This window comes from Oculina patagonica, chromosome 3 (assembly GCF_052425735.1).
Source record: "Oculina patagonica isolate OP01 chromosome 3, crgOcupat, whole genome shotgun sequence".
In the NCBI taxonomy this organism is placed as follows: Eukaryota; Metazoa; Cnidaria; class Anthozoa; order Scleractinia; family Oculinidae; genus Oculina; species Oculina patagonica.
The window spans coordinates 27101673-27128653 of NC_135760.1; the positions used below are offsets into that span (position 1 = coordinate 27101673).

General features: G+C 37.7%; 3 protein-coding genes across 3 annotated transcripts; 2 read left to right on the forward strand and 1 right to left on the reverse strand.

Moving 5' to 3' along the window:
• The first annotated feature begins 1520 nt into the window (after window positions 1-1520).
• LOC144647341 (T-complex protein 1 subunit zeta-like) lies at window positions 1521-15905 on the forward strand. Its single transcript, XM_078507135.1, has 19 exons — window positions 1521-1703; window positions 2935-2998; window positions 3345-3395; window positions 3563-3625; window positions 4377-4397; window positions 4494-4553; window positions 5054-5167; window positions 5746-5849; window positions 6022-6132; window positions 6424-6538; window positions 9719-9763; window positions 10650-10829; window positions 11224-11290; window positions 11420-11500; window positions 11943-12043; window positions 12674-12760; window positions 14651-14772; window positions 14867-14969; window positions 15763-15905. The coding sequence occupies exons 1-18, from the start codon at window positions 1567-1569 to the stop codon at window positions 14937-14939; spliced, it is 1596 nt and encodes a 531-aa protein (XP_078363261.1). The 5' UTR covers window positions 1521-1566; the 3' UTR covers window positions 14940-14969; window positions 15763-15905.
• Window positions 15906-17100: 1195 nt separating this feature from the next.
• LOC144647351 (large ribosomal subunit protein P2-like) lies at window positions 17101-19861 on the reverse strand. The gene is made up of 3 exons (XM_078507149.1): window positions 19723-19861; window positions 18338-18496; window positions 17101-17330 (listed from the first exon to the last, which is right to left on the reverse strand). Exons 2-3 carry the CDS (start codon window positions 18494-18496, stop codon window positions 17142-17144), a joined length of 348 nt encoding a protein of 115 aa, XP_078363275.1. The 5' UTR covers window positions 19723-19861; the 3' UTR covers window positions 17101-17141.
• LOC144647350 (mediator of RNA polymerase II transcription subunit 21-like) lies at window positions 19824-26204 on the forward strand. Its single transcript, XM_078507147.1, has 6 exons — window positions 19824-19954; window positions 20125-20206; window positions 22496-22519; window positions 22956-23056; window positions 23406-23481; window positions 25504-26204. The coding sequence occupies exons 1-6, from the start codon at window positions 19913-19915 to the stop codon at window positions 25569-25571; spliced, it is 393 nt and encodes a 130-aa protein (XP_078363273.1). The 5' UTR covers window positions 19824-19912; the 3' UTR covers window positions 25572-26204.
• The last annotated feature ends 777 nt before the right edge of the window (window positions 26205-26981 follow it).

Consider the following 26981-nt stretch of genomic DNA (forward strand, 5'->3'; position numbering starts at 1 on the left):
GAACATGAAAAGTTGCCAAAAAGTTGCCGAGCAACTTGTGGAAAGCCCTAGTTTTCAGACCTGAACTCAAAAATCCATACCCATTTTCAGACCTGACCTTTGGGGTGGCACATACCTATATACCTTATATAGAGGAGTACCCCCCCCCCGCCCCCCCGACCATGCCCTTCCAAAAATAGGGATGCCTTCGTAGAATACATTCCTTCTTGACACAATAAAATCGTGCGATCTCGCGTTTCCAGGTAGGCTCGTACGTAGTTTTTCCGTTGGTATCTTTCTTGGGATAGAAATATCGCTCCATGTGACATACTGCAATGTCTTGAGGTATACTAACCTGCGATCAGGCGTTCTTTTTTCTTTTCAGTAGTAGGGAGGGAGGGTATGATTTCAGGTTAGAGGTATACAGACCACACGACCCCGCGCGAATTTGACCGGCTTTGCAAGACTCACACTTTTGAGCCTTACTGGTGCATTCCTTGGTAAACACGACTTGGAATTTGTTGGTGTTGTGCCATATTTCCGTAAACGCAAGAGGTTTCTGACAGTCTATATCGTTGTCTGGCCTTTCAATTTCTTCTATAATCCTTTTCTTTTTTTTTTTCCTTTGCCTTTTCACCGGCCCGCTTCGGAATATTTGCGTTCAGAATGCTGCCTGCCTTATTAGTTTTCGTGTTGAACTTTTCCAATAATACAGCGAGGGTTCCCATTGTATCAGCTACGGCAAGAACATGTGAGCAAAGGCCTGCTGTGCTTTGAAAATCGCGGCATTTGCAAGCTGGGCTATTGCCTTTGACTGTGACATTTACGCTATTGCCAAACTCCGTAACACAATAGACGCCTCCTCCCAAATCGATGACTTTGTTATAGGAGAAATTGATTTCTGCTTCGTGCCAAATTTGTGACAACATTCGAGCGGATTTTCATTTCGCAAAGTACAGATTTTCATTTCGCAAAGTACAGATTTTTATTTCGCAAAGTACAGATTTTCATTTCGCAAAGTACAGATTTTTCACTTCGCAAAGTACAGATTTTTCACTTCGCAAAGTACAGATTTTCGTTTCGCAAAGTACAGATTTTCATTTCGCAAAGTACAGATTTTTCACTTCGCAAAGTACAGATTTTTCACTTGGTTTCGTTTCGTTCCGTTTCGTTTTGCAAAGTACAATAAGCCCTGTATTCTCATGTATTCCCTTGTACTCTCATGTATTTCCCTGTAATCTCCTGTATTCTCCTGCATTCTCCTGTATTCCCTTGTATTCTCCTCTATTCCCTTGTATTCCCCTGTATTCTCCTGTATTCCCCATGAGAATACATCAGAATACAGGGAAATACAAGAGAATACATGGGAATACAGGGGAGTACTGGGGAATACATGAGAATACAGGAGAATACAAGAGAATGCATGGGAATACAGGGGCATACACGAGATAGTGATACAGAAGAAAATATATAAATATCTGAATACACTATAATAAGGGATACATAAAGTACATACCTATCCGCGGGCACACGTGATGGACCCAGAATGCCATTGGGGTGGAAGCGAGGTTGGGTTTGACAAGCAACATGGCGGCAGTGAAGGCACTCAATCCAAAGGCCGAAGTGGCGAGATCAGCTGCTGCTTTGCATCTAAACATAACCGCGGCAAGAGGACTTCAAGATGTACTTAAAACAAATTTAGGTCCTAAGGGTACAATGAAAATGTGAGTAAAAAATCGCTTGCTTATGTTAAGTAACTGGAGCACGTGTTGACGGCCGACTGTAGCAGCCAGAAAGTTCATAAAGTTCATGTAATTATTGCTTAAGAGGGAATTGGTTTTACCTTGTTTGAAAGTCTTGTATTGCCCAGTTTGACAGTGGAATCCCGATTTCTCGAACCCATGATTTCTCGAACCTCATAAAATCTCAAACCTAAAGTCGTTCCCATCAGTTTCCATGATTTTGCTTCCACTCAGTCGAAGACGAAAACTGCAATTACTTTTAATACCCCTGATTTCTCGAAGAAAGATTTTATTTTCCTTTTAAGTTAGAGAAATCAGGATTCCACTGTAATGTTATTCGTTTAAAAAGTCTGGATACTTAGCAAGGCGGTTGACTCCCCCCTCCCCCATGGTAATCTGTCACAAAGCTTGTCAGAATATTTTTTTAAAGAAGCTGACAAAGTTTTGAGCCCCTTGGATGCAAACTGGGGTGTCAGAATCTGCCCTTCTACTAGGGGAGGTTCAGGTTGTTAATATGTCCTATTTTCAAGCCAATGAAATGGCATTTCAACTTTTTAAATTGCATCTTCAATTTTGAATTACTATCAAAACTGCGGTTAGGAATTTAAAGGAGCAGCAGCACGATTCTTATCACATGATTAAAAAAATGTCATGTGGACACTTCATTTCATTGGGAGAGCCAACAAAAAGCTTCATAATTTTCAGAAACTCTCTGCTGCAAAACAGTATGGAACCCTTTAAAATTAAACAAAACCTGCGTTTCTTTAAGTTTGAATACATCTCATGAGTTTTCCAACTCTGTTACCTTGAAAGCTTCATTATTGTTCATACAAATTCTTGAAAAACAATGTTCACATGGCCATGGAGCAACCGTTAAAAATCGCGTCATTGCTGTCAAGATGCTCGCAAACACAAACCACATGACAATTTTTTTACATCACATGATAAGAATTGTCCTGTTGCTGGTTCAAATTCCTAATGGTGGTTTTACCACTCTTGTGATTTTGATAGTATCGATATTATATCATTGTTCATGAAAGCACCCAATATGGCATTAATTAGGCCTTTTAAGTTGAGCATTTTGGCTTTGCACAGCAAAATGTAGGGTTCACCTTTTACATAGAGCAACTCTAACTCTGAGAATTCCATGTTAAACTAGAGGGGCAGACAGACTTGCAGAATTACTCGCATGTGACTCTTGTTCTTGTTATAGGTTAGTGTCAGGTGCTGGAGATATCAAATTGACAAAAGATGGCAATGTCCTGCTACATGAAATGGTGAGTTGTACAGTCACGTACAACACTCAAATGGTGACTTTCCGCATGACCTTATCTCCTATTTTATGCAAGTGGTAAAATCTAATAATACTGTTAAGTTCCGTGTATAAGCCCCACCGTAGATAAGCTGCACCCCCGATTTGGAAGCTCAAAAAAAAAAACTTAAATTTTGCTACATTTTCAGTTGCTTTTGTACCATAAGCAGTTCCAAAAATAAATGTTAGTGGTGAATATATTATGTGACTAAACAACAACAAGCATTTGTATGACTTGACACAACTATGCAATTTGAAAGAATATATTTTTCCTTTCCATTAATTGTTTTTTTTTTTTCTTTACATAACAGCAAATTCAACATCCAACAGCTTCCTTAATTGCAAGAGTGGCCACAGCTCAGGTAGGAAAACAAAGCCACTGAACATTACATAAAATGTACATTCAGATTGAGTGGTCTGATTTCCAACCCTGGTTTGGATCATTGAACCAATCATAAATCAGCTTGAAGTCGCTCACAATCATGGTTTGTGTTAACTAATGATTCTTTTTTTTGCCTTTATTATCAAGGATGATATCACTGGTGATGGAACAACTTCAAATGTTTTAATTATAGGCGAATTACTGAAGCAGGTAACTGTGGTGGAAATAAAGAATGACTTCCCTCACACTGGCCAGCAGTTGGCTGACAGTTATTAATAAATAGTTTTATTCTTACACCTTTAGACCTCTGAAGTTTATTTTAATTCACTTTCCTTTCATTCACCATCACAAAGTTCCAAAACAACCTTTGGGCTTGATATTCATTAATTTGGAGGAGCCTGTTTTAAGCCAGCCATTAAATGTACTCCCTCAACGGCTCTTAAATGAAACACAACAATTCCAAGTTAACTACTTTTAGGACCTTTGTTACCGGTACTTTAAATTATATTTCTTCATGTTCAACAAAAATTCTAACTACAGATTCTAGTTCAGTGATAATAATAACTTAAGAAATAGCTCAATGATAATTATAAAGTAATTCTAAGGCTCCAGCCTGTAAATAACTGATTGTCGAAGTTATCAGACGGATGCCTAAAATGTTTTCAATTCAACAGTTTTAATAAATTTGCACTCAACTGCAGAAATACACCTTATAAGCTCCTTATACCCTTCTTGGATGCTCACTTTTTAAATTCTGGCTAAAAGCATAATTATTGTCATCACCTTTAACCTTTGCATTCCCTAGAATCTTGTGCACCCTTCCCCAAGCTCATCTATTGGTGATGAGGTTAATTATTATCATACTGGCATCTATGCATGTTTGGAAGCTGTTCATTTGAATGTTTTAAACAAATTCAAATTGCAATATAAATAATAACTGTGTTCCTTTCTTTTTTGACAGGCTGATCTCTACATATCAGAGGTACAAATATGTGTTAATTTAGTGCTAATCAATTCTTTGATCTTCTGGACTCTTTTAGTGGTACAGTACTTACATGTACAATATTTTTTTCTCCAGGGCCTACATCCACGTCTTGTTACAGAGGGATTTGAATTAGCAAAGAAGAAAGCTTTAGAGGTAGAGTTAGTACAAGAATACCAGTAATATTGTAAATTAATGAGCTACCTTGCTCCGCAGGGATTCCACTGTGGCCAACCATGAGCTGCCACATGTTGGCACCCATCAACACAAAGGGTAACAATAGAGTGGCAGAGAGAAATGTACAGTGCCAGTTAATAAGCTTGCACTATTATTACTCTAAAAGAATTAAAATTGCAATAGTTAATTTTCATAAGCTTAATTAAAAAAACATGTGGTCACAAATATTTTAATCTAACAGATTTATTACTTATTTTTGAGCTACTGTAATTATTTGTTAGATATGAAAAGTGTTGGTTAAAAGTCTTTTTCAAGCCGGTTCCCATCCAACTCAATTAGCTTTATTAATTGATTGATTAGCCCCAGCTATTTTTAGGGTGTGGGTTACAGATTATTGTATCTATAGTGTAAATCTTGTTGCTGTTGTTTAGAGGATGTTACTTTCTTTTTAAGGATTTCAAAATATTGTTTTCTTGAAGGTTTTAGAGGAAGTAAAAGTTTCAAAAGAAATGGACAGAGATACCCTAATCAATGTAGCAAGAACATCACTTAGGACAAAATTACACACTGAACTGGCAGATCTACTTACAGAGGTAATGGGTATGAAATTCTCCATAGTTCAGGATTATCTGAGTTGCTTTGTAAGACTTCATTAAATTTGTGGCAGGTTGGCGACTGTAGGAAATGATCATGACTTGAATCAATCACAATTCATCCCAACCGGTATGAACAGTGTTGAAAAGGATATGGTAGTAAAACATCCCAACCTCTACATGTGATAATACAAATTGATACAAACTCAGGTGTTCTTTCATGTTTTAAATGCCATGTTAAGAAAGCATTTAAAAATTCAGGTTTGGAAGCCATATTTGAATTATACTGGATTTGATTTGCCATGAATCCGTGGCTCCATTTTTTACCCCGAAGAGACCTTATTGTTTTTACAAAACCCACTCCGATGTGTTTTGAATCATTGGGCTGACCAAATCTAGTTGACTCAAACAAAATATTCTCAGACCTTAAGAATCTTTAAGAACTGTTATCGTAAAACATTTTTCTGTCTTTCTAACTCCAGAATCATTTTTGATGTGTATAAATTAACTTGCATTGGTGCTGTGCCTTATTGTTATGCCTTGAGAGTACAAGCTTTTAACATTGCTGTATTTGACAGGTTGTTGTAGATGCGGTATTAGCCATCCGAACACCAGATAAACCCATTGACCTGCATATGGTTGAAATCATGGAGATGATGCACAAGTCAGGAACAGATACATCGTAAGGAGTGTAAAAATGAATTAAGAAATAGTTCTAAAGTGACCAAAGCCAATGCCCCTATGGACACTACTGCCTGTGTCTGCTTAACATTCAGTTTGACTTAAATGTGTAATTTTATTTATAATTGTTTAGAGGTGATTAGTATATGACTATGTGTTTATCTTTATTTCAGTTTGGTTAAAGGGCTTGTTATGGACCACGGCGCTCGTCATCCTGATATGTCTAAAAAAGTAACAGATGCCTTCATCCTAACCTGTAATGTCTCCATGGAATATGAAAAGAGGTCAGTGGCATCCTTCTAACTTAACATTGATTAGTCAGTCAGTCAATGTACGGCTATCGTTTGAGCCACTAAGTTTAAACCGTGGATGGTATTTGTTTTTATTTTTTCTTGAAAAGCATCATATCATAACTTCTTTTGTGTCACAACAGACTCCAATTTCAGGAATCACTAGAAAGTTGCCTCTGAAGGGAGTAAATCAGAAAACTAGAATAAAAATATAAAATCTTCTATTTGGGAGGCTGTTTGGAGCATTTTGAGTCAACTTTTTAAACCATCTTTTTTTTCCCTCAGTGAGGTGAATTCTGGCTTCTTCTACAAAAGTGCTGATGAAAGAGAGAAGCTGGTGGCAGCTGAGAGAAAGTTTACAGATGACAGAGTACAGAAAGTAATTGAACTGAAAAGGAAGGTGAGACGAAACTGGCAGTGCTTCTGTCATGATAATCATTCTGTGTTCTTGGTAGGGGTGTTTTTTTTCTGTACTACATTTTGTAATTCTAGAAAGTATCCGTACCCCTGCCACTGGAAGTCTCCTTTGCAGCCATTATTTAAGTCTTTACACAACACTTCTCTCCACTAATGACTGCTTTACCTCGACACCTGCTCCATCTCTTTTGATTTTGACTACAGCAACTTTGACACATATGGCCAAAAAGGCGACAGTTTATACTGTTTGCTGAAAAACTGTTATTAATATTGCTTCAAATCTTGAACTTGTTTCCCTGTTGTACTTGTAATGATTTTTTCTAAACATTAGGTTTCATATCAGACATTTTGTATTTAGGGTGGCATGAGGGTACTAGTCATGCTGACAGGTCCCTTGTTAATTTATGTTATTTAACCTAAATTGATTTCTTAGAAGTTCTATAATCTGACAGAAGAATCTTTAAATAATACAAAGTTATAAATAATTTTTGTGGAAATCAAACTTGATTATTTTTTACTTGTAAGTGGTTTTCCCAAGAATTCTTTATTGAATAAATGCAATTATTTTTCATATGCCACAGTGGATTTTTTTGTAATAGCCTCAAATAAGGTGCCAATCAGTTAAGGTTTACTTACACAGGGATCCATATTCGTTTTTTCTCCAAGTCGTCAGCCGGGCAAGTATGCAAGATGACATACTTGCCCTGGCAAAATTTTACTTGCCCGCTTAAAAGTGAAGAATGGCGACCGTACAACAAGTAAATGAAAAGTTGACTTTTTTGTTATTATCACATGTATGTAACACTGTGTACACATGAAATCTACAAGACAACGAATCTGTTTTAATAAAGTTTGATTCACAAGTATTTGTTAATGAGACTCTTTACTTGTCTACCTTGGCTGCCGGCTTACAAATTTCACAAAACATCACGCCCCCAAGCGGCTTGTGATGTTGGCGGAAGCAGATGATGCGGGGACAAATGAAAGCCAGGGCCTTTTTGACTGCCACCACGGAGGAAAAGAACACTTTTGCCCTTCTTATTCATATTTGGTTTGTTTTTCTGAAGTGTTAACATTGCTTTTTTTCTTTGCTGGCGGTGCCACACCAAGATAACGACAAATTTTGATCAAAACATCAGCTGATGCGATCGCCTCGGATCGCCTCGTGTTTTCGCGGCTGCAGCTGCAGTACAAAATATCAGCGGTTGACAGCTTGAAAATTGAGCCTGCAATGATTTCATTGATGGAAAATACCGCATCAGCCAAGATGGCGGCCAAAATTATGATTTTATCGCGACAGAAAGTTGCAAATTATTTTCTGTTTTCGAAAAGTTATGAATGGATTACAAGTGGTCAGAACGCAAGTAACTCATAAGAAAACTTAATAATTGTTTTTTTTTTTCATTAAGTCAAACTTAAGTCGTCCAGCGGACGAGTTTATGTAATCTTTTGGTCGTCCATACGATTTTTTAGTCGTCTCGGACGACCGGACGACTGGGAATATGGATCCCTGCTTACAAGATACATGATATTCCAAACTGTGGATTTCCCAAATGACACACTTCTTTGTTTTGCTCTTAAAACTGTCCAATTCCTGCATTTGTTCCAATAACCTACTATACCTTTAGAGCGTTTAACTGATGTGCAGTAGGTCATAGATTTAACTGTCATCAGGGATGTCAAAATTATCCTCTCCTGTGGTTCTATTGCCCATGACAGACTGCATTCAATTTAATATAATGCTACCATACCAGGATAGTACAGATAATAGCACATTTTGTAAAAGAGATCATGGGAAGCAGGTGAATCATCTTCATGGTACCGTATTTATTCGGCTATAAGCCGACCCCGGCTATAAGCCGAGACCCTAAACTTTCGGTTTTCAGAACCAGTTCGAGTCTGACAAAAAATAAACCCAAAACACTCGGCTATAAGCTGAGACCCAGTTTTTCCTTCAAACTACAAAACAATCCATGAGCAGCAAATCAACATATTTGTTAAATCACAACTACATGTATGCAATTGAAAAAACAACAAAAGAAATTACTAATAAAAGATGAATTTATTTAGAACTGTACATACGCGTGACAAAAATTCACCTGAGTTTAGAATCCCATCTCAAACAATCACGCATTCTTCTGCAGAATTAAGTGGTTATCGATCATCATAACAAAAGCTACTAGTTTTCAACAACTTAACCTTCCGATGAAAGTTGTTGCTGAGGTAGAGACCGTTCAAAACAACTGCAAAATCGCCAGAGAATACGGGATGAATACTGTTCAGTTCGTTGCAAAATATTTCGCAAGTCGCCAGCGAGCAGATCAAGCGGATGAACTTTAGATGTTATCAACACGTAATGCCGTGCTGTTGCCGGTATTTGTCGAATATTCTGAATCCAATCAAACTCTTCTAAAGTGGTTTCTTTTAGCAGAGAAGTCGTGGTATTAAAAGGTTGTAGTTTTGAACAAAAATATTACATCCAGCCGGCCGCTTTCTGATAGATCGTGTTACAATGTTTGCCAAGCGCGTGGGAACAGTTGCTTCTGATTGGTCAGTTTCTGACGTCGCCAAAGCAAGTCAAAACAATTGATTCTTTCTTTTTTCTCTTGAAGTGTCACGTTAGCGGTTGATTCTGTATAAAACTTTTAAAAAGCCAAAGGAAAAGAAACAGTCAGGCAGAAATTTACTTGTGGAAGAGATTGCGAGGAAATTGTTCAATACATGCGAGATTTCGAATGATCTCGACCGTTCAAAAGACGATCACGCACGCCGACAAAATAATATTCCAGAGCGAGCTGATGGACGACCGCAGTTCCAGCCTACTAGTAAATAGCGAAGAAAAGACGAATAATAACTTCATTCTTAACGTTTCTTCACTAAACCAAATGGCTTTTTAGGAGCCGCCACTTAAATAAAAGGTAATGAACAAGAATTAATTACAAATGCTTGTTAATTTTTATAGATGAATAATTTATTCAAATTCAACTCTTTTCTAGTACCATGGAATTTTTTTTCGGCGGAAATACTCGGCTATAAGCCGAACCCCCAATTTGGTTGAGTTTTGACCAGTTTTCTGTACGATTTGGTGAAAAAATCGCTCGGCTTATAGCCGAATAAATACGGTAAGTCTTTATTTCACTGACGTACTTTTTGTTTTTGAAAGGTTTGTGAAGGAAATGACAAAGGATTTGTAGTTGTCAACCAGAAGGTTGGTCAGAAACAATTAAGTACAGTCAACTCTCTCTTAACAGACACCTCTATATGATGGACATCTCCATAGGATTGACACCTGGTGTTGGTCCAGTCCCTGCCGTTTTTCAGTCATTTTACTGTAACTAAACTCCCTATAAGACAGACACCTTTTTAGGAAGACAGTTGGGGCTGGTCCCAAAGGTGTCCATTTTAGAGAGTTGACTGTTATAGCAAACATTTTCTGATTCTAAAGAGGAGGGCTTTCAGTAGATTCTGTCACTAATAGCCAGCTAAAATGTATGCTCCCTATCAAGGGGAAACGTTTTTAGCTTCTTTTATTGCTTTTAAAGGGGTGCTATACAGGAGCCAGCCACCTACTTCAAATTTTACTGAAATCCCCCCCAAAATAGTAGAAACACGAGTGGATGTTTTCTACCATCCAGCTTATACTTGTTAGGAAACACCCAGTGTCCATAGTCTCATTTACTACCAGTTATGTGTAAGTCATTGTGTATTCCGCTATAAGTGAGTTTAGTTGTTAATTTCCCTTGTCAATTGGGTAGACACTTTCCTAACACGAATAAAGGCAAAAAGGAATGAAGCTCAACCCTATCTGTCTTTCTGTCATTCAAACATTTTTCAAAATTTTGCTTTTAATTAGCACATGGTCAAGAGGAGGAATATTGAAATTCCAGCTTTAGACTAGAAGGGAATGTAAGTCCATGTTTTGAACAAAGCTTTTGACCCTTGGTCTGCAGTCAGTCAAAGTAACAGCAGAAATTAGCATCTGCAATAATAAAATGCAGTTTTAAAGAAAAATAAAGCAGGAGTAGATAGGTTTAGCCTTCTCAAAATTATGTTAAAATTTACTAAAACAGCTTATTATAAATTAATCGAATTAGGGAATTGACCCATTGTCATTGGACTTGTTGGCCAAAGAAGGCATTGTTGGACTTCGCCGTGCCAAGAGAAGGAACATGGAACGACTTACTCTTGCCTGTGGAGGCATTGCCATGAATTCCTTCGACGACCTGTCTCCAGAATGTCTGGGCCATGCAGGCCTTGTTTATGAACATGTTTTGGTAAGAATGTAGAACATAATTATTAATGCAATTTTTATTTTCTACTGCATGCACAGTACAAGTATTCACCTCACCCACTGGTGGAAGGTTTACACGACAGAGTTGGGGGGGGGGGAGGGCGGGTGAGGTGGGGATTGTGGGACCTGACAGAAAAAAAAAAACAATAAATTTTGCTAGGGGGAAAGGACAAATAGACAAATGCCAAGTGCTAAGAAAGGGAAAAACCAGCAGTACAATGTAAATGGTGTGCAAGTAGAATGTTCAGATCCCCTCACCAGTTTGTCTCTTGTATTGTAAGCTTACCGAGTGTAGTGAATAATCTAGACAAGTACATGTAGTATTTTATTTGATTCTCCGTCACTGACCTAACTTTGTATTGTTGTCTTTTTTCTAGGGAGAGAGTAAATACACATTTATTGAAGAGCTGAAAAACCCTCTTTCTGTTACCATTCTTATAAAAGGTGAACCTCTACATGTAGAAGAAAATAATGCTACACACTTGCTACCCTCTTTTGAACTCAGTTACCGGTATATGGTATTGTGAACATTTGTTTAAAAATTTCTCACATTTATGAGGTACTTTTTTTCAGGACCAAACAAGCACACTTTGACACAGATAAAAGATGCAGTACATGATGGCTTGAGGGCAGTAAAAAATGCTGTTGAAGATGGTAAGAAATAATTTATTACGGTATATGTACCTTATGTATGTGTCAGTCAAACCCAAGAGTGCCCATAGTCAAATGCCCGGCCAGGCAGACCTTGGTTCACGTCAAACTGATCTCTACTATATGAAGCTCACCCTGGGATTTGAATGGGGGGGGGGGGGATGGGGACTCATGGATGTGACTGATACATTATGAGGAATGCCCATGTCAGCTTGGCAGTTGTGACTTACTTTAATGTTACATACTTATAGGTTTGCGGCTCAAACTTTTCCAAAATTATTGAGATATTTGGTGAACATGAATAACATAGTTTGGACTTTCCCTAGCAGACAAAAGATTGCAAAATCCTCTTTTGTTCCAAAGATATAAAAAAAATTGTCTTAATTGGCTTGCATGGTAATTTTCCTATTTCAATATACCTTCCCATTCTTTCTTTTCTCTGTAGGAAGTGTTGTTCCTGGTGCAGGTGCTTTTGAGGTTGCTGTCAATGCAGCATTGATAGAATTCAAAAAGTCGGTAAAAGGAAGAGCAAGGCTTGGAGTTCAGGTAGAAACCTTGCAGTAAATATTATACAACAATCATAATTTATCCACTCATTTACACATTGTACTTAGGGTTAGTACTACAGCAATGCAATGCAATTGCTATATAGATCAGATCTAATTTACAGTGGCAAAAATATTTAAAAAGAATACTAAATTGCAATAATATATTTATTTTTAATAGTTACACTAAAAAACAATACAACAATGTAGAGCTTAGGTGAGATGGCAATCTACTAGCCTGTATTCATAAGCAAGGTTAGGAATTGAATTGAATTCCTCAGCAAATGCTGGTTATTTTCAGTGGTTTTGGTGTCATTGCACAAAGTGTCACTATAGTATCTTTCTTGAGCCAACAGATTTGAAAAAAAGTTGTATAATCTGTCTTCCATTCACTCTGATTAATCACCCCAGAAAACCATTATCCTGCATTTTCGATGTCCTTCACATTGCCATTTCACAATTTCTTTGTCAGCCACTCTAGATTTCTGATGGAGATCGTTTTCGTCAGACATTCACATGCACTTAACAACAACTTCAATAAAAAGTGATGTATCCCAAGGACTAGAGGGGGTCCCTTTCTCTCTGTTCCCTGCTTCACTTTACTAATCACAGATCTTATATCTTGTTTCAGGCCTATGCAGATGCACTGCTTGTTATTCCAAAGATTCTGGCTCAAAACTCTGGCTATGATCCACAGGAGACAATTGTTAAGCTTCAGGTAATTAGAGAAATGATTGCTTCAAATGGGCAGGTGTTTAATTGGCCGTTCCGAGGTTGCGCGGGGAACTGGGGCGAGTTTCAAATTTCAAGTAATCGATAATCGGACACTACCACATGAAAGATCGCGATGAGATTGGTGATTTGACCAAGTTTGATGCCTCCAGGACGCACAGAAACAAAGTTATGGACCTTGAAACATGGTTAAAAATCCATACAAACGTCTCTAATTGTAAGCCAGCGTCCCCCAAAACCATATAATAACTTAAAATTTTTATCCGTTTTGTGACAGCTGTAAAATCCTGCCAAAGACCCATTATTACTATGTTTGCCCATTTTAAAGAGTATCACAAAAATCATAAAAAATTTAAGAGTTTATATGGTTTTGGGGGACGCTGTCTCAAAATAAGAGACGTTTGTATGGATTTTTAACCATGTTTCAAGGCCCATAACTTCGTCTGTGTTCATTCGAAAAGCGTCAAGCTTGGTCAAATGACCAATCTCACCGGGTTCTTTTATGTGGTGGTGTCAGATTATCCATTACTTGAAATTTGATACTCGCCCCAGTTCCCTGCGCAACCTCGGAACGGCCAATATGTGCAACATTATTGTGGATGTAATACATGGAAATCCCATGTGCATTTCTTGCCTTATTTCTTGTAAGCTACCAGATTACAACAAATAGAGATTACTCCATGGAAAATGCGCGCATACAATTTTTATTCACGAGTTGAGTAGTATCAGAAAACGAATGAGTGAGCGTAGCGAACGAGTGAGTTTTCTGATACACCTCAACGAGTGAATAAAAATCGTACAAAGCATTTTCCATGGTGTAATTTGTTTATTTTATTAGTACTGAGATTTTTCGTGCGATGATTAAAAACAAGAGAAAGTACACAAAACGGTGTTGAGGGGACATGCCGGCGATTCAAAGCTGAACAATGGTCAAAAGTATTTTAAATTCTAAATATTATTGTTATAAAAACTAGAAGGTTTAAATTAGAATTTCTCCACGATCTTAAGGTTAAGTATCTGCAAACAATGGCAGAGGTCACTAACTGCTACTAGGAAGAATTCACGTTCAACTAATAATCAAGTCGCTGCCCGAGTCATTTCCATCTTGGCACTGTGCGACTCGCGACAGATTTGTTGACATGATTTATTGTAATCATATAAACGGCTAAAAGTTTTCCCCTTCAATGAATATACCGTTAAAAAATGCCATAGCCTACTTACCAGTATTCTAGTAAACTACGAAGCTCGTGTTCATTGCCATCTTTACCGTTCTTTAGCTTGAGATTTTAAATTCACCGAGATAATAATTATTGAGTTCCACAGCGGAGTTAACTTCGTTTTTCTTCGCCTTCCTAAGTCTTCCCGAGTAGTGTTAACATCTTGTTGAGTTTTGTAAATAGCGACTTTAGCTTTCTTGACGTGAAATGAAGTGAACTCTTCAATTGAAAACAAGTAAGAAGCAAACCTTTCTTCTGTTTTAATCATTTTCATAGCCCGCGATTTGTGTACAACGGCTGCTGGCAACCCTGTACGTTCATTCATCACTAGTGAAATTTCATCGTTTGCGTTGCTGATTGGACGAACGATGTTTTTTCACTAGTGAAATTCCATCGTTTGCGTTTTTCATTGGCTAAGCTCTGAATCAGTACGATTTTTATTCCCTACGATTTTCATGAGTAAATCTCAGTACCTATGAAATAAGACATATTGTTTCACAGTAAACAAAATTAAAAAAATGAATACAAAAAGGATGAGGCCAGTAACTCTCCCTTTATGTATATTTGGAAAATTAAATTTATTTCATTGTTTTCCAATCTTTATGTATGTCAATCTTTAAGGAGAATTAATATTTCAACCTGAGTGTGAACTGTTTCAGGAGGAGTATGCTGATGCTAAGACTCCAGTGGGTATTGATCTATCAAGCGGAGAGGCGTTAGTACCTGCTGATACTGGCATTTGGGATAACTACAGAGTCAAGAGACAGCTGTTACATTCATGGTCAGTTTTGTACACTCCCTGAACATCAATAATACAAGTTAAACATGACAAGTCATTGCAACTGTTCGTGACATGAAACTATCTTTTATTTTAGCACTGTCATCGCCAGTAACCTTCTTTTAGTGGATGAAATAATGAGGGCTGGCATGTCCTCTCTCAAGGGCTGAGAGTCAACAATACTTCATTCAAGGCACAAAGTGAGTCTAATGGTGATCAAGTAGTGTTTTCTCACAATAGCTATACCTTAGCTTGTCAAACTGACACATCATGAAAAATAAGAGACAATGTGTTGATGTATTATGGAACGTCTCATGCTTGAGCCTTGTGGTTGCCCTTCCAAAATTTTGCATAAGCATTGTTTTCAATTTCTCTTGCTGTCCCAAGAGAAATTGAAAACTATGCTTATGCAAAATTTTGGAGGGGCAACAAAGAGTATTATTGTATTTTTGAAAATGGCCTATTACCAATAAAGTAACTAGGAGTATTTCTACTTCTACACCCCTCCCCCCCCCCTCCCTGAATGGGATGCTCATCCATCATGGGGTTACCGAACTGCTGTAGTACGTTTGCCTAAATATCAAAACATAAATGAGTGTTTATTACGAGCATTTTGCCTTTGGTGAATAAAACTTCACGTACGTCTAGCCTTTATAATTCAATTGATCTTGTTTTATAGTACCGGTATTTCACTGGTTCTTCTAATTATTCTATAAGCCATCTACAGGACTTTCTAAAGATGTAAAGCTGTTGTTAAGAATAGATGCAATAAACCATTCAGTGAAACAGTAAAACCTCAACATAACAAAGTGCCAAGAGGGCTGGAAAAATTTGTTTGTTATACCAGGGATGTTAGCAACTTTGGCCGACATATTGCTCTACCAGGAACTTTGTTATAAAAGGGTTCCTTATATGAAGGTTCCACTGTGTTAAAATTATTTGACTGTATAGACATCATGTTCATTGTTTGCTGTCCATCTCTTTGATTTTCAGTGTTAACTTAAAGATGTTAAGCCAAGTGTGATGCAGTTCTTTCTCTGTGTGTGATATCAGACTGAAGTTAATGAGAATGGAGCATCTCAAGTCACAGTTCACAAAACACCTTAGCATTGGTTGAATAAAATTATCCTAACTTATACATTGTGTATTAATTGTCTTCCATACCATCAACTATGAGCAAAGCCAGCAAAATTCCATGTTTTCTTATTTCTTGTGGGGAATTGTGAACGTAAAAGTGAGAAAAACACTAAAGGAAGTGAAAGGAGTACTCATTAACTATCATCATAACATCATGTGTCCTTCTATCTTGGAGCTGGTGTGTGGGAGGAGTTCGATATGAAAACAGCTTATAAAATCAAATTCTCCCCACAAACAGCTAATGATTCAGGTTTAAAGAAATGTGGTCACACCCCTTTCTAACGCACAAAAAAATGCCATGCCAAATCTCCCTGTTAAAGAAGTATTACATTATGAATTACTGTTAAAATAAATATAGGCATTGGAAGTTGTTTTTGAGGAGGGTGTCTGTTGTTCAACATTTCATGTAAAACTTTGCAATTGAGTTGCTTGCATTATCCACCATGCGTGGTTATTGTTTCACAAGCCGTTTTTAAAAAAATTTAAAGAGCTCTAAATTGAAAATTACCCAAAAAATTATAATAGTAGTTGTAAGAAAAATCCAATTCTTGAAATTGGGATGAAGAAACTCTACAAAACTTTCAAAACGTTGAAAGATAAGTTAAATTCACATGGTGTTATTGGAGGTAACTTCATCAACATCGTGTTTGTTTTGGTCCAGTTATCATGCAAAAATTACAATTGGAAACATTTTTGGGACTAATTTAAAATCAAGCATAGATATATTCCTCTTTTTTTGCAGTGCACTATAGTTTAAGATGCTGGAATCAGTTTTTCAGTGGGAATCCTGTCTTGCGTAAAATACAGGTTTTGCTGATTTCGAGGTTTTTCTGTTTATCGCTGCCATGGAATTATCTATTACCTTGAAAAATATATTAAATCAAACTTTAATCTAAAACCAATATATGGTGTTATTTTCATATTGATTCGAGTCGGGGCAATTGCAAATTGTGGGTATGGCCTACAAAAAACTGTAACAAGACAACTTGAAAAACAGCTTCCATGGTGCTGTGTGCTTAATTAATCCGCAGAGGGAATTGGAATTGCTTACTCATGGATGCGATATGTGCATGTGTATGTGTGCAAATGTGTGACGGAAATAAGTGTTCTTTCACATGCAACATGCACTATTGGACCTAGAGTAGCAAACATATAACATCAAGTCAACAAGAAAAACATTTTCACAAACAAGACTCTTGGAGGTGACAAAAGTTTTATTTGAGCTATACAGTTGTTTAATCAAACAAGCCAAATCCCATGTCGTCATCAGATTCCTCATCTTCCTCCTCCTTCTTTTCTTCTTTCTTTTCCTCTTCTTTTGCCTCTCCACCTGCCGCCGCTGGAGCACCAGATGCTGCAGCTCCTGCCATCACAGCGCCACCTGTGGGAACAGATGCCAGCTTGGACTTGCCTGCAGCAATGACCTGGTGGAACAACAGTGTTTAATCAGTTAACATGCTGCATAGTTCATCAGGTTTTAATAATGAAGCAAACATTCCCATGTCAAGATCACAGACCACATATTGGAGCTTATTTTGATCTTGTGTAAAATTCAATTCTCCAAATATTGTTAGTCACATTGGTTAAATTAAAAATGTTATAATGTGGTAGATTCTTCCTCTGATGCTATTTCCATAGCATGTACAATGTTTTTTGGGGTAAAAGTTGTTAACCTTACACCTAGCCTCCAAAGTGGAGGGCCAAAGGATTGCTATTTGTCTGGCCTCCACCCTTAAACCTGTCCAGCATGGGTGGACACAGTAAGCAAGATTGAGAACACAACCTTCAGAACTGATCAACAGAATTACAAACAAATGTTTACGAGTAATCAACCAACCAAATTCTCAGTGCCTGATATACTCCTGAATACACCTGAATTCCATTCAGTAGCAAAAGGGTTTTAGTCTCAAATTAATTAATTGTGATCAGAGTTCGTTTTTGACAATGCCACAAGAAATCCATGAATAGTGGTTGAAAATTTAGCTTGAAGGCTATTTAGTACTTTTCAAATAAAAAAGGTTAGTTTTCTGGCGACATCATCATCAAATCTATGCAATCATGGCAAACTTTAAAGTGAGATGAAAACAACTTGAGCCCAGCAGTAGGCTTGTTTAAGAACTGAGGTCTTCTGGTTAAAACAAATAGATTTCACTTTGCCGTGTGTCCGTTCAGTTAAAGATCACAGAACATGTTAAAATGTAGTAAGAACATCAGTCATTGTCACTAATACCTTATTGTTACTTATTTTTGTGGGAACTTAATTTCGCGAAAATGGAGCAAGCATATTTCGCAATATTTAATTTTCGCGATTTGGCCAAACAATACCTAATTAGCATAAAAAATACAATAGAAAACATTTAAAATAAAGCCACCTTTAACATGTTTCAACACTACATCAAGAAGCAACAGTATCATGTAACCACAAACATACCTCATCAATTTCTTTTCCACTCAGCTCTTTAATTACAACATCGAGGCGCTCCGAGTCAACATCAATACCAACACTTGAGAGGATATCCTTGATGTCAGATGCAGATGGGTTTTTGTTCCCTCCAAGGGTGGCAAGTAGGTAAGCGGCCACGTAACGCATCTGAAAATTACTTTTTGTTAGTTACTAAGCATGTGGGTGCAGGGGTTATGTTGGTCCTGTGTATCATCTGCATTACACATTTAGAAAGTTGATTAACCTGTAGCACGTACCAAGAGGCCCTTTGCAAATCATGCTGGGCTGCGAAACATGCAGTGGGACATTCAGAACAAAGCCACTTGCACCAGTCAAGCTACACCTTCCTTTGATATCCCACTACGTAACTTGCAGCCCAACATAGCTGATTTTGTTTCATGTGACCGAGTCGTGCAAAGAGCCTATTTGGAGCAGGTTTCAATTGAATGTAAATAGTTTCCAGAAACATCTTTGGTTTAGCTTTACTATGTTGTGTGTTTGGTTTAAAAAACACTTGCACTAATCAACCCAAATTATCATATACAGAATCACAACCAATCACAATTCACTTGGTCACACACATTATTTTGCACCGGTTTGGTATGTGGCAAAGGCAGACTGCAGGCAAGCAAACTTTTACAGTATAAATGGTGTTTACATTTCCATTATTGAGAGCTGGCCAGAGTGTAATCAAGCTAACTGGAGTGCCAGTCTACAGGTCTGCATTTGTCGCACACCAACACAGTTCTTAATGATCATTGAATTCAGTTTTGAGATTCGTAGCATTTTCATTAGCCATTGTGTTCATTTTAGCTTCATTCAAAATGCTGGAAAAGAAAAATGTTTTTTTTTTAGGGGATTCAATTGAAATCTGCTATAAAGCTAGGTTGGGAAAACCAAGTGCATTATGGATATGAAAGGCTGTCCACGAGTTAACTCTAGATATAAGCTCATGGGCTTTTTTTAATTTTCAGTTAACTTCTTATCAAAGGACTTTTTAAACCTTTGATTGGGGGGGGGGGGGGGAGTTGGAAGGTGGGGGTTGACTGTACTATCACTCTCGAATGCATATTTAGTTGATTTCTTGTCATTTATCAACAGTATCGGATCTCAGCGTAGCCCAGGTAAAAATAAAACGAGGTAGCCATGGTTCATCCTGGAATCCCATTTAAGGAAAAAAACAACTGAGCCGCTTTACATTACAGTAACATGAAATGCAGCTATAAAGTGGGAAAGTAGTGTTGACAATAAAATTCAAAATGGTCGATGGTTCATGTTCACGGTCGGACATGTTTGGGGTTGTTCTCCAGCCTTTAAACAACTATTTATGTACTTGACTTTCCGCAGTAGACATTAACTACTTTTCTACTCACTTTTTAAGTCAACTAAGACACGAAACGATGTGCACGCCAAAGAATTCTTGTTTCACAAATTGCTAGGTTCGTCTTCTTCGGACAAACTTGCAGAGAAAGAAGCCAGGCACGTGTCGGGTTATATACTGCATCAAGGGGCGGACCATGGGAACTGCAGGGCTTATTGCCTGGTCGCTCAGGAAAAAGAAATATGGCGGACAGAATCACACAGTTGCAAGACGCATTAAATCAGGTTACTTCTCGTTTTATAAATCTCGCTTGTTACTAATTGCTATAGCGATAAGATATTTACGAACTATATTTTTTACTGAAAACGGAATAATTGATTGTTACTTTCTACAAACAGAATTATGTGTCTTGTATATTTTTAGATGCTGCTTCATGAATTCTGGTGTTTTCTAGCTTGCAGATCAGTTTTGTAACAGTGTTGGAATATTGCAGCAAACAGCTCAACCGGAAAAGAAATTTTCTGGCTTTGATAAAAGTAAGTTCTGTTAATGAAAACGAATTTTATATACCGGTACTTACCGGTATGCATGCTAGTTATGAGTAGGGTTTTATATTTTACATTGTGTCTAGATACCCGGCAGCCGGGAAGTGTTTTCAAAATACTACATACCCGGCAGTCTGAAATTATTCTAGGATTTCCACGGAAAAACCAATCCAATCCTCCTCAAAACTATAGATCTTTGCTTAGAAATGCCAAGCGATTTCAATTATAGTTTTGGCTTTGTGTTTGAGGAAATTTTCGAGCTTGGGCATACTACAAAATCTTGATTCTTCGACACTTAGAAAAAATTCGTACTCTGACTCCGGTGTCAACTCTTATAGAATAATTTCTACAAAAACTGAAGTTGAAACCCTGCGAGAGTATTTGATATTTGCTGAGAAATGCGAAGCGATTCTAAATAATGTTTTGCTTTTGTTGTGGACGAATTCTCTTGGCTTCGGCGTAGTATAAAATCCTCGACTCACGGGCACGGTTGTTCAAAAGACTAGATACCCGGCAGTCAAAAATTCATGAATAATCAATACATTCAATATCCACAAAAATGATCATTGAAACCTAGCTCCCGAGAGTATTTTCTGTCGGAAATACCAAGCGAGTTTTTACAATGTCAGTTTGGTTTTGCACAAATTGTACGAACTTTATGTGACTCACGGGCACGATTTTTCAAAGACTACATACCCGGCAGTCAAAAATGCTTCCCGTTTTTCCATCAAAATTTCCATTTGAACCTGCTGAGATGTCGGTGTAGAAATACCAAGCGATTTTCCAACTTAAGGCCTCAACAATTGCCTCGGCAAAGTAGTACAAAATAGCTACAAAACGCTTGAGCGTTCGGTGACGAAAGTCTGCCACCGATGTAACTTCCGGTGTGACACTTTAGTGGCGTGACAAAGGTGGCACGTGGTGTTGGTTTTCGCGCCAAAACGAACTCAGCGAAAGTACCGGCGCTTTGAAAAAGTCCTAAAAAGGGATACCCTTATTAGTTACTAGGTCCAGTAGGACCCAGACCTAGATCAACAGAACCTCAATGCTATTAGGCACACGTTGCGAACTGATCTGAGAGTGGTCTCCTCACTGAGGGGACAAATCCCCTGAATTTGAAAAAATCTACTTGAGTGACTATATATAGAGGAACGCTTTGTATTTCTATTTAACCGAGAGCTTCGTTGCTTCCAACGCTAAGCCGTTTAGCCCACAGAAGAACTTCGTCGCTTCCAACGCTGAGTTCGTTTTGGCGCGAAAACCAACACCACGTGCCACCTTTGTCACGCCACTAAAGTGTCACACCGGAAGTTACATCGGTGGCGGACTTTCGTCACCGAACGCTCAAGCGTTTTGTAGCTATTTTGTACTACTTTGCCGAGGCAATTGTTGAGGCCTTAAGTTGGAAAATCGCTTGGTATTTCTACACCGACATCTCAGCAGGTTCAAATGGAAATTTTGATGGAAAAACGGGAAGCATTTTTGACTGCCGGGTATGTAGTCTTTGAAAAATCGTGCCCGTGAGTCACATAAAGTTCGTACAATTTGTGCAAAACCAAACTGACATTGTAAAAACTCGCTTGGTATTTCCGACAGAAAATACTCTCGGGAGCTAGGTTTCAATGATCATTTTTGTGGATATTGAATGTATTGATTATTCATGAATTTTTGACTGCCGGGTATCTAGTCTTTTGAACAACCGTGCCCGTGAGTCGAGGATTTTATACTACGCCGAAGCCAAGAGAATTCGTCCACAACAAAAGCAAAACATTATTTAGAATCGCTTCGCATTTCTCAGCAAATATCGAATACTCTCGCAGGGTTTCAACTTCAGTTTTTGTAGAAATTATTCTATAAGAGTTGACATCGGAGTCAGAGTACGAATTTTTTCTAAGTGTCGAAGAATCAAGATTTTGTAGTATGCCCAAGCTCGAAAATTTCCTCAAACACAAAGCCAAAATATAATTGAAATCGCTTGGCATTTCTAAGCAAAGATCTATAGTTTTGAGGAGGATTGGATTGGTTTTTCCGTGGAAATTCTAGAATAATTTCAGACTGCCGGGTATGTAGTATTTTGAAAACACTTCCCGGCTGCCGGGTATCTAGACACAATGTATATTTTATTTGGAGGAGCTGAGGCTTGTAACTTTCTTTATTTGTAGTTGACGTAGCAAATTTTGTTTATTTGATGGTAAAAATTTGGTTTGAACTTCCCACAGCAACATTTTTTTTAAAGTTTTCAACTATCACTTTTAAGGTTATTTTTTATTACTTTCTCAGATGGTGGTGATGTTACCCAAGAAGGTTTGTTAATATTACATAGTATAATTTTTTTATTAGAGCCAAATGTACTAGCATGTAAACAAAGATGCTACAATCTGGTTGTCTAAATTGAATTCCTACTCTCAAAAGATGTTTCAAAAGTTTTTGGCATAACTTGCATGCGAAAAGGCTCTATGCGGGGAAGGAAAGAAAGAAAAAAGAAAGGGAGAGAGAGCCTGCCCATATTGCTTTGAATGTTCTGCAGAGAATAGTTAATCGATGACATGATCTGAGCAAACATGTTGCCTCAGCCATCACCTGGTGTTTACTGGTCACAGGGACATGGAAAAGAACCCCAATATAACAAAACGTTGTTAAAGCAAACATATTTTGCTAGTCCCTTGGTCCTTCATTATACTAAGGTTCCAAATATAGTAATACAAAGTGACAGTTGAAAATAAAGTGATTTATCTTTTAGGACATGGTGCTTTGTTTGCTACTCTCATTGCAAGAACTGCCAAGGATATTGATTTCTTAATTGAGTCACTTCCAAGTGAAGAATGTTCACCAGAGCTTCAAGTAAGATTTCTATATAACTGACCCCTTCTTCTCCCCTTATCTTTAGCTTGATATGCTTGATGTTTTTGAACATTAAATCTAACTCACATTGTTTTACATGTAACCATTTTTAACCCAGAAATGAACATTTATGTATTTAAGGTCTGATGGCACAAATGTGCCCCCAAATTGGGTAAATCATGTTTCAACTTGTTTGTGAAATGAGTATGAAACATTTCATTACCTTTCACTCCTGATTCTGTAGTATTTAATTAATACTTAGCAAGTGTTTTTTTCACCTTGAGAAATTGCCACAATCAGAAATTATGTTCATTAACTTTGACATTTTCATGAATTTATGGCAACACAGGCAGCAAGCTTACACAAACTGGAAGCTGAGAGTAATGCAGCAGGCAGGAGACTAGAAGAAGCTGTAAAGAGAGGAGGTATGAGTTAAAAGTGAGATGAAACCAGTCTAGTACAGAATGTTATTGTGCCTTAAATTAGGTTTGAGTGAATTTATGACATGTAAACAGGGCTCAAAATAACGGCCGGTCAAAGGACAATGTCCGGCCAAAATGACGATTTGTCCGGACAAAATTTTGGTTCGGCGGTCATTTTGACCGGTCACGTACACGGTTTTCAAATAAATAACACACACAAAAATTTATTTGCAGTATTTCTTGAAAAGCAGCTGGCTCTTGCAGTCACAAATTTGTAGAATATAGATGAGACGGTCACGCGGATTTGTTAGCGGTTTGCTTAATAAATAAAACAGGAAACCACGTCTGTAAATACGTTAAACAGACAACAATGAACATGGCATCAATCAACGTCTGCTATTAACACGCTTACGCAATTACAGTTTCAATTCGTAGCGTGTTTTTCACCAGCATCATTATTAAACGCCTTGAATGTTAAATCAGCAATGTTTATTTCGCAACTAAACGTGTCCCCATGTTGACCACCTAAGACGTGGTGCTACTTAATTGTGAAAGAGAGTTCCGGTAAACGTTTGCTCGTACTGTACAAAATATAAAAAAATGGTCTCCGCGTCCGGCGTCTACAGATTGAAACGATAAATCTCGATATCAAGCCATGGCATTCAAGTGTTTCTCTCTATCGAAGTCCTTTTGTGTAAGGCTACTTCCGTGGATGTCTATGATTAAAAGTTCTTTGCCGTAAGTATATTTCAGTAGCTCAATCAGGCACCTCATAGTATTAGAACGGGCTTCTCTGTTTCGATCTGTTGTAGGCGATGTTGAAAACTTGGAGAGATCCAAAAAAAGCAACAAAAGACATGTTAAACTTCCAGCACACCCTTACTGAAAGGCCTGGTTGCTAAGCGTTGTGGACGAATATGAAATCTTTTCACGGTGGTTAGTTTGTTAATCCCCTAGCTTGAAATGGGATATTGGTATCGCATGATACAGGAAAGATATTTAAAAGTCCAGGACGTAATTTATCCTTTTTACGGACCACAGATGACATGAAGCCGTTGGCGTTTCCTTTCTTCCTACATGCCGAGCAAAGGCACAGTTATCTCACTTGTAGCATGGGCATATGTCCTTTAACTATTTAGTGTTCGGTAGTAAAGACCAGTAAAGTGCTTACAACCAAGATCGCCTCCACCCGTAAGTCGTTAACTAATGTAAAACTATGCAGAGTATTACGGCTACTAAGCATTTTGTTTTATGTAGAGTAGAACGCAGAAGAAATGGAAATTCAAAAAGCGAACATAATAAAATGACACATTTAGCAATCAACACATTTAAGTTTAAGCCTTATACTCTTTAACAACAAGTGTTTTAGCTTATGAGACGAAATTTTTGGCAGAATAGGCTATTGCTTCAAAGTAAATACTCAATATTTTGACCGGTCAAAAACGAGACATGACCGAGCAAAAATTGATTTGGCCGGTCAACATGACCGGTCAGTATCCAAAAATTATTTTGAGCCCTGGTAAAGGTACGCAGGGTAGTGACTGAGAAGCCTCACTGCCTGTGGACACAGATGGATTGCTGAAGTTTGCAATGTACTGTACAACAGGCATTGAAATCACGCTTCCAGGTCTCAAAAAACGACTAAGTGTTGCATTAAGCAGATAGCTTACCCCATTAGAGTCTGTTTAGTAGTCTTTAGGTTATCTGAGGCTATCATGGTAAAAGGTGACATTATGCTGTTGAGTTTGTGGAGAAGTGCCATTTAAAGGACCACGTGCGATGGTCTGCTTTTTGGGGAGTTACTCTGTACATGACACTGACATGGATGGATGTAATTCTTTAAAAGAAAAATGTGCAAAGGCATTATCATGCCAGTACCTTTTTGGACTTGTAGTAGACTTCCTTGTGTCTGCAGTATTTCTATAGCACAAACCAAAAGAGTTTGGGTTGCTTTTTATGTCACTTGCATATTGGAGTTAACCGAGGTGTCCACATTACTGACTGCAACTCTTATTTTGTCCTCAGAAAAGCTATTGGAGTTTATTCAGCAAGCTCTGAGTGAAATTGCAGAATCAAGGCTTCGAACGAAATGAGTAGCGGATTTTTTATTCAATAGTCAAGCCTTTATTGATAGGTCAAAGAAATGTCGACAACCAGAAGATAATCTGAGTGGAGGCAACAAAGTACTTACAAACCTGACAGGGCCACAAAAGTGGAGACTCAGAGTGTATGGAAATTGCTCAATTCTGCAAGCAAGAGGCTTCATTAAGTTAGCAGAAAGAAAGTAACTCCCAGTTTATAATATTGCTGAAGAAGACTTGCTTTCGTTTGCAATTTTGGGCATCGGGCCAAATTCTTTGGCTACAAGTTGTGGATGTGTGAGAAGGTGTTCCTTCAGAGGAATTGATCAAAATGGCAGCAAGAAAACAAACGAAATGTTTCATTGGAGAATGAAACAAGTACAAACACTAGATATACCTGTACAAACATGGTTCGGTAGCAAACAGTGAAATATTGTAGTTTGAAGTGTATACAAATTTGTTTACAGGAGGCAAATTATTATAAAAGTTTAACAATTATTATTTTACGTAAATTCAAAGTAAATGTATATTGGTATTAAAAAATTTTGACTCAGTCGCTGTCAGTAATGTATTCTGGAAAAAGATCATAGGTAAATAGGACTCTTCGGATTAAAAATTCGCTTCAAGCTCAACGGACTCATTATAACTTAATTTAACTTAACATAACTTAATTTGAAATCTGGAACTAGAAATTCCTATACATAAGCAAATATTAAAGAATTCTTTATGAAGTCTATAAAACTGCCTGAGTTTTTTTTACTGGGTTTTCTCGCCATTAATGCGATTATAAAAGTGATTTACCCTCGAATTAATATGTTCAAACCCGTGATGCATTCACAGGTTCATGCACTTCAAGATGTCGTGAACAGGATACTAAACGAAATTCCCGCGTTTATGGAAAGAATAGTGAACTCAGTCGACTCGGGTTGTTATGTTTGGAACAGAGACAAAAAGCTTCTCAAAGCCTGATGCATAGCAAATAATTCATTTCTTACTCTGGAAAAAGACAAAAGTGATAGTAACCTGACGTGGGGAAACAAGTTCCACAAATCAGGTTTTGACATTTGAAAATCACCGTCAGAATACCCCCAGGCCTTCCCAAAATCCTGGGGAGAACACTGTCTTGGTCACACTAGCAACCTAACGGCAACGTCAAGTAAACACTAAAAAAACACCTTACGTTGCTGTTTTGTGTCACCAGTGTGAACAACATAGCAGGAACATAAGTATAACGAATGGAATGGTATCTTTATTTCAACACGGTACAAAACATCGGGCTTTAGACTACGATGTAAGGAAAAAAAACTTATCTCATCTTTATGTCGTTATGTCTGTGTTATGTTACTATGTCACTAGTGTAAACCAGGCCTAGGCCTACCAAATACCGTAAAATTCCGGTTATAAGCCTCCCCCCGGTTATAG

Excerpts from the sequence above, each read along its gene's own strand:
- LOC144647341 (XM_078507135.1), top strand. The coding sequence starts at position 1,567 with ATGGCGGCAGTGAAGGCACTCAATCCAAAGGCCGAAGTGGCGAGATCA. Across the intron at positions 3,396-3,562 it reads CAAGAGTGGCCACAGCTCAG|GATGATATCACTGGTGATGG; the intron begins GTAGGAAAACAA and ends TTTATTATCAAG. Across the intron at positions 5,168-5,745 it reads TGGCAGATCTACTTACAGAG|GTTGTTGTAGATGCGGTATT; the intron begins GTAATGGGTATG and ends TGTATTTGACAG.
- LOC144647351 (XM_078507149.1), bottom strand. The coding sequence starts at position 18,496 with ATGCGTTACGTGGCCGCTTACCTACTTGCCACCCTTGGAGGGAACAAA. Across the intron at positions 17,331-18,337 it reads GTGGAAAAGAAATTGATGAG|GTCATTGCTGCAGGCAAGTC; the intron begins GTATGTTTGTGG and ends TTGTTCCACCAG.
- LOC144647350 (XM_078507147.1), top strand. The coding sequence starts at position 19,913 with ATGGCGGACAGAATCACACAGTTGCAAGACGCATTAAATCAG. Across the intron at positions 20,207-22,495 it reads ATTTTCTGGCTTTGATAAAA|ATGGTGGTGATGTTACCCAA; the intron begins GTAAGTTCTGTT and ends TTACTTTCTCAG. Across the intron at positions 23,057-23,405 it reads AATGTTCACCAGAGCTTCAA|GCAGCAAGCTTACACAAACT; the intron begins GTAAGATTTCTA and ends ATGGCAACACAG.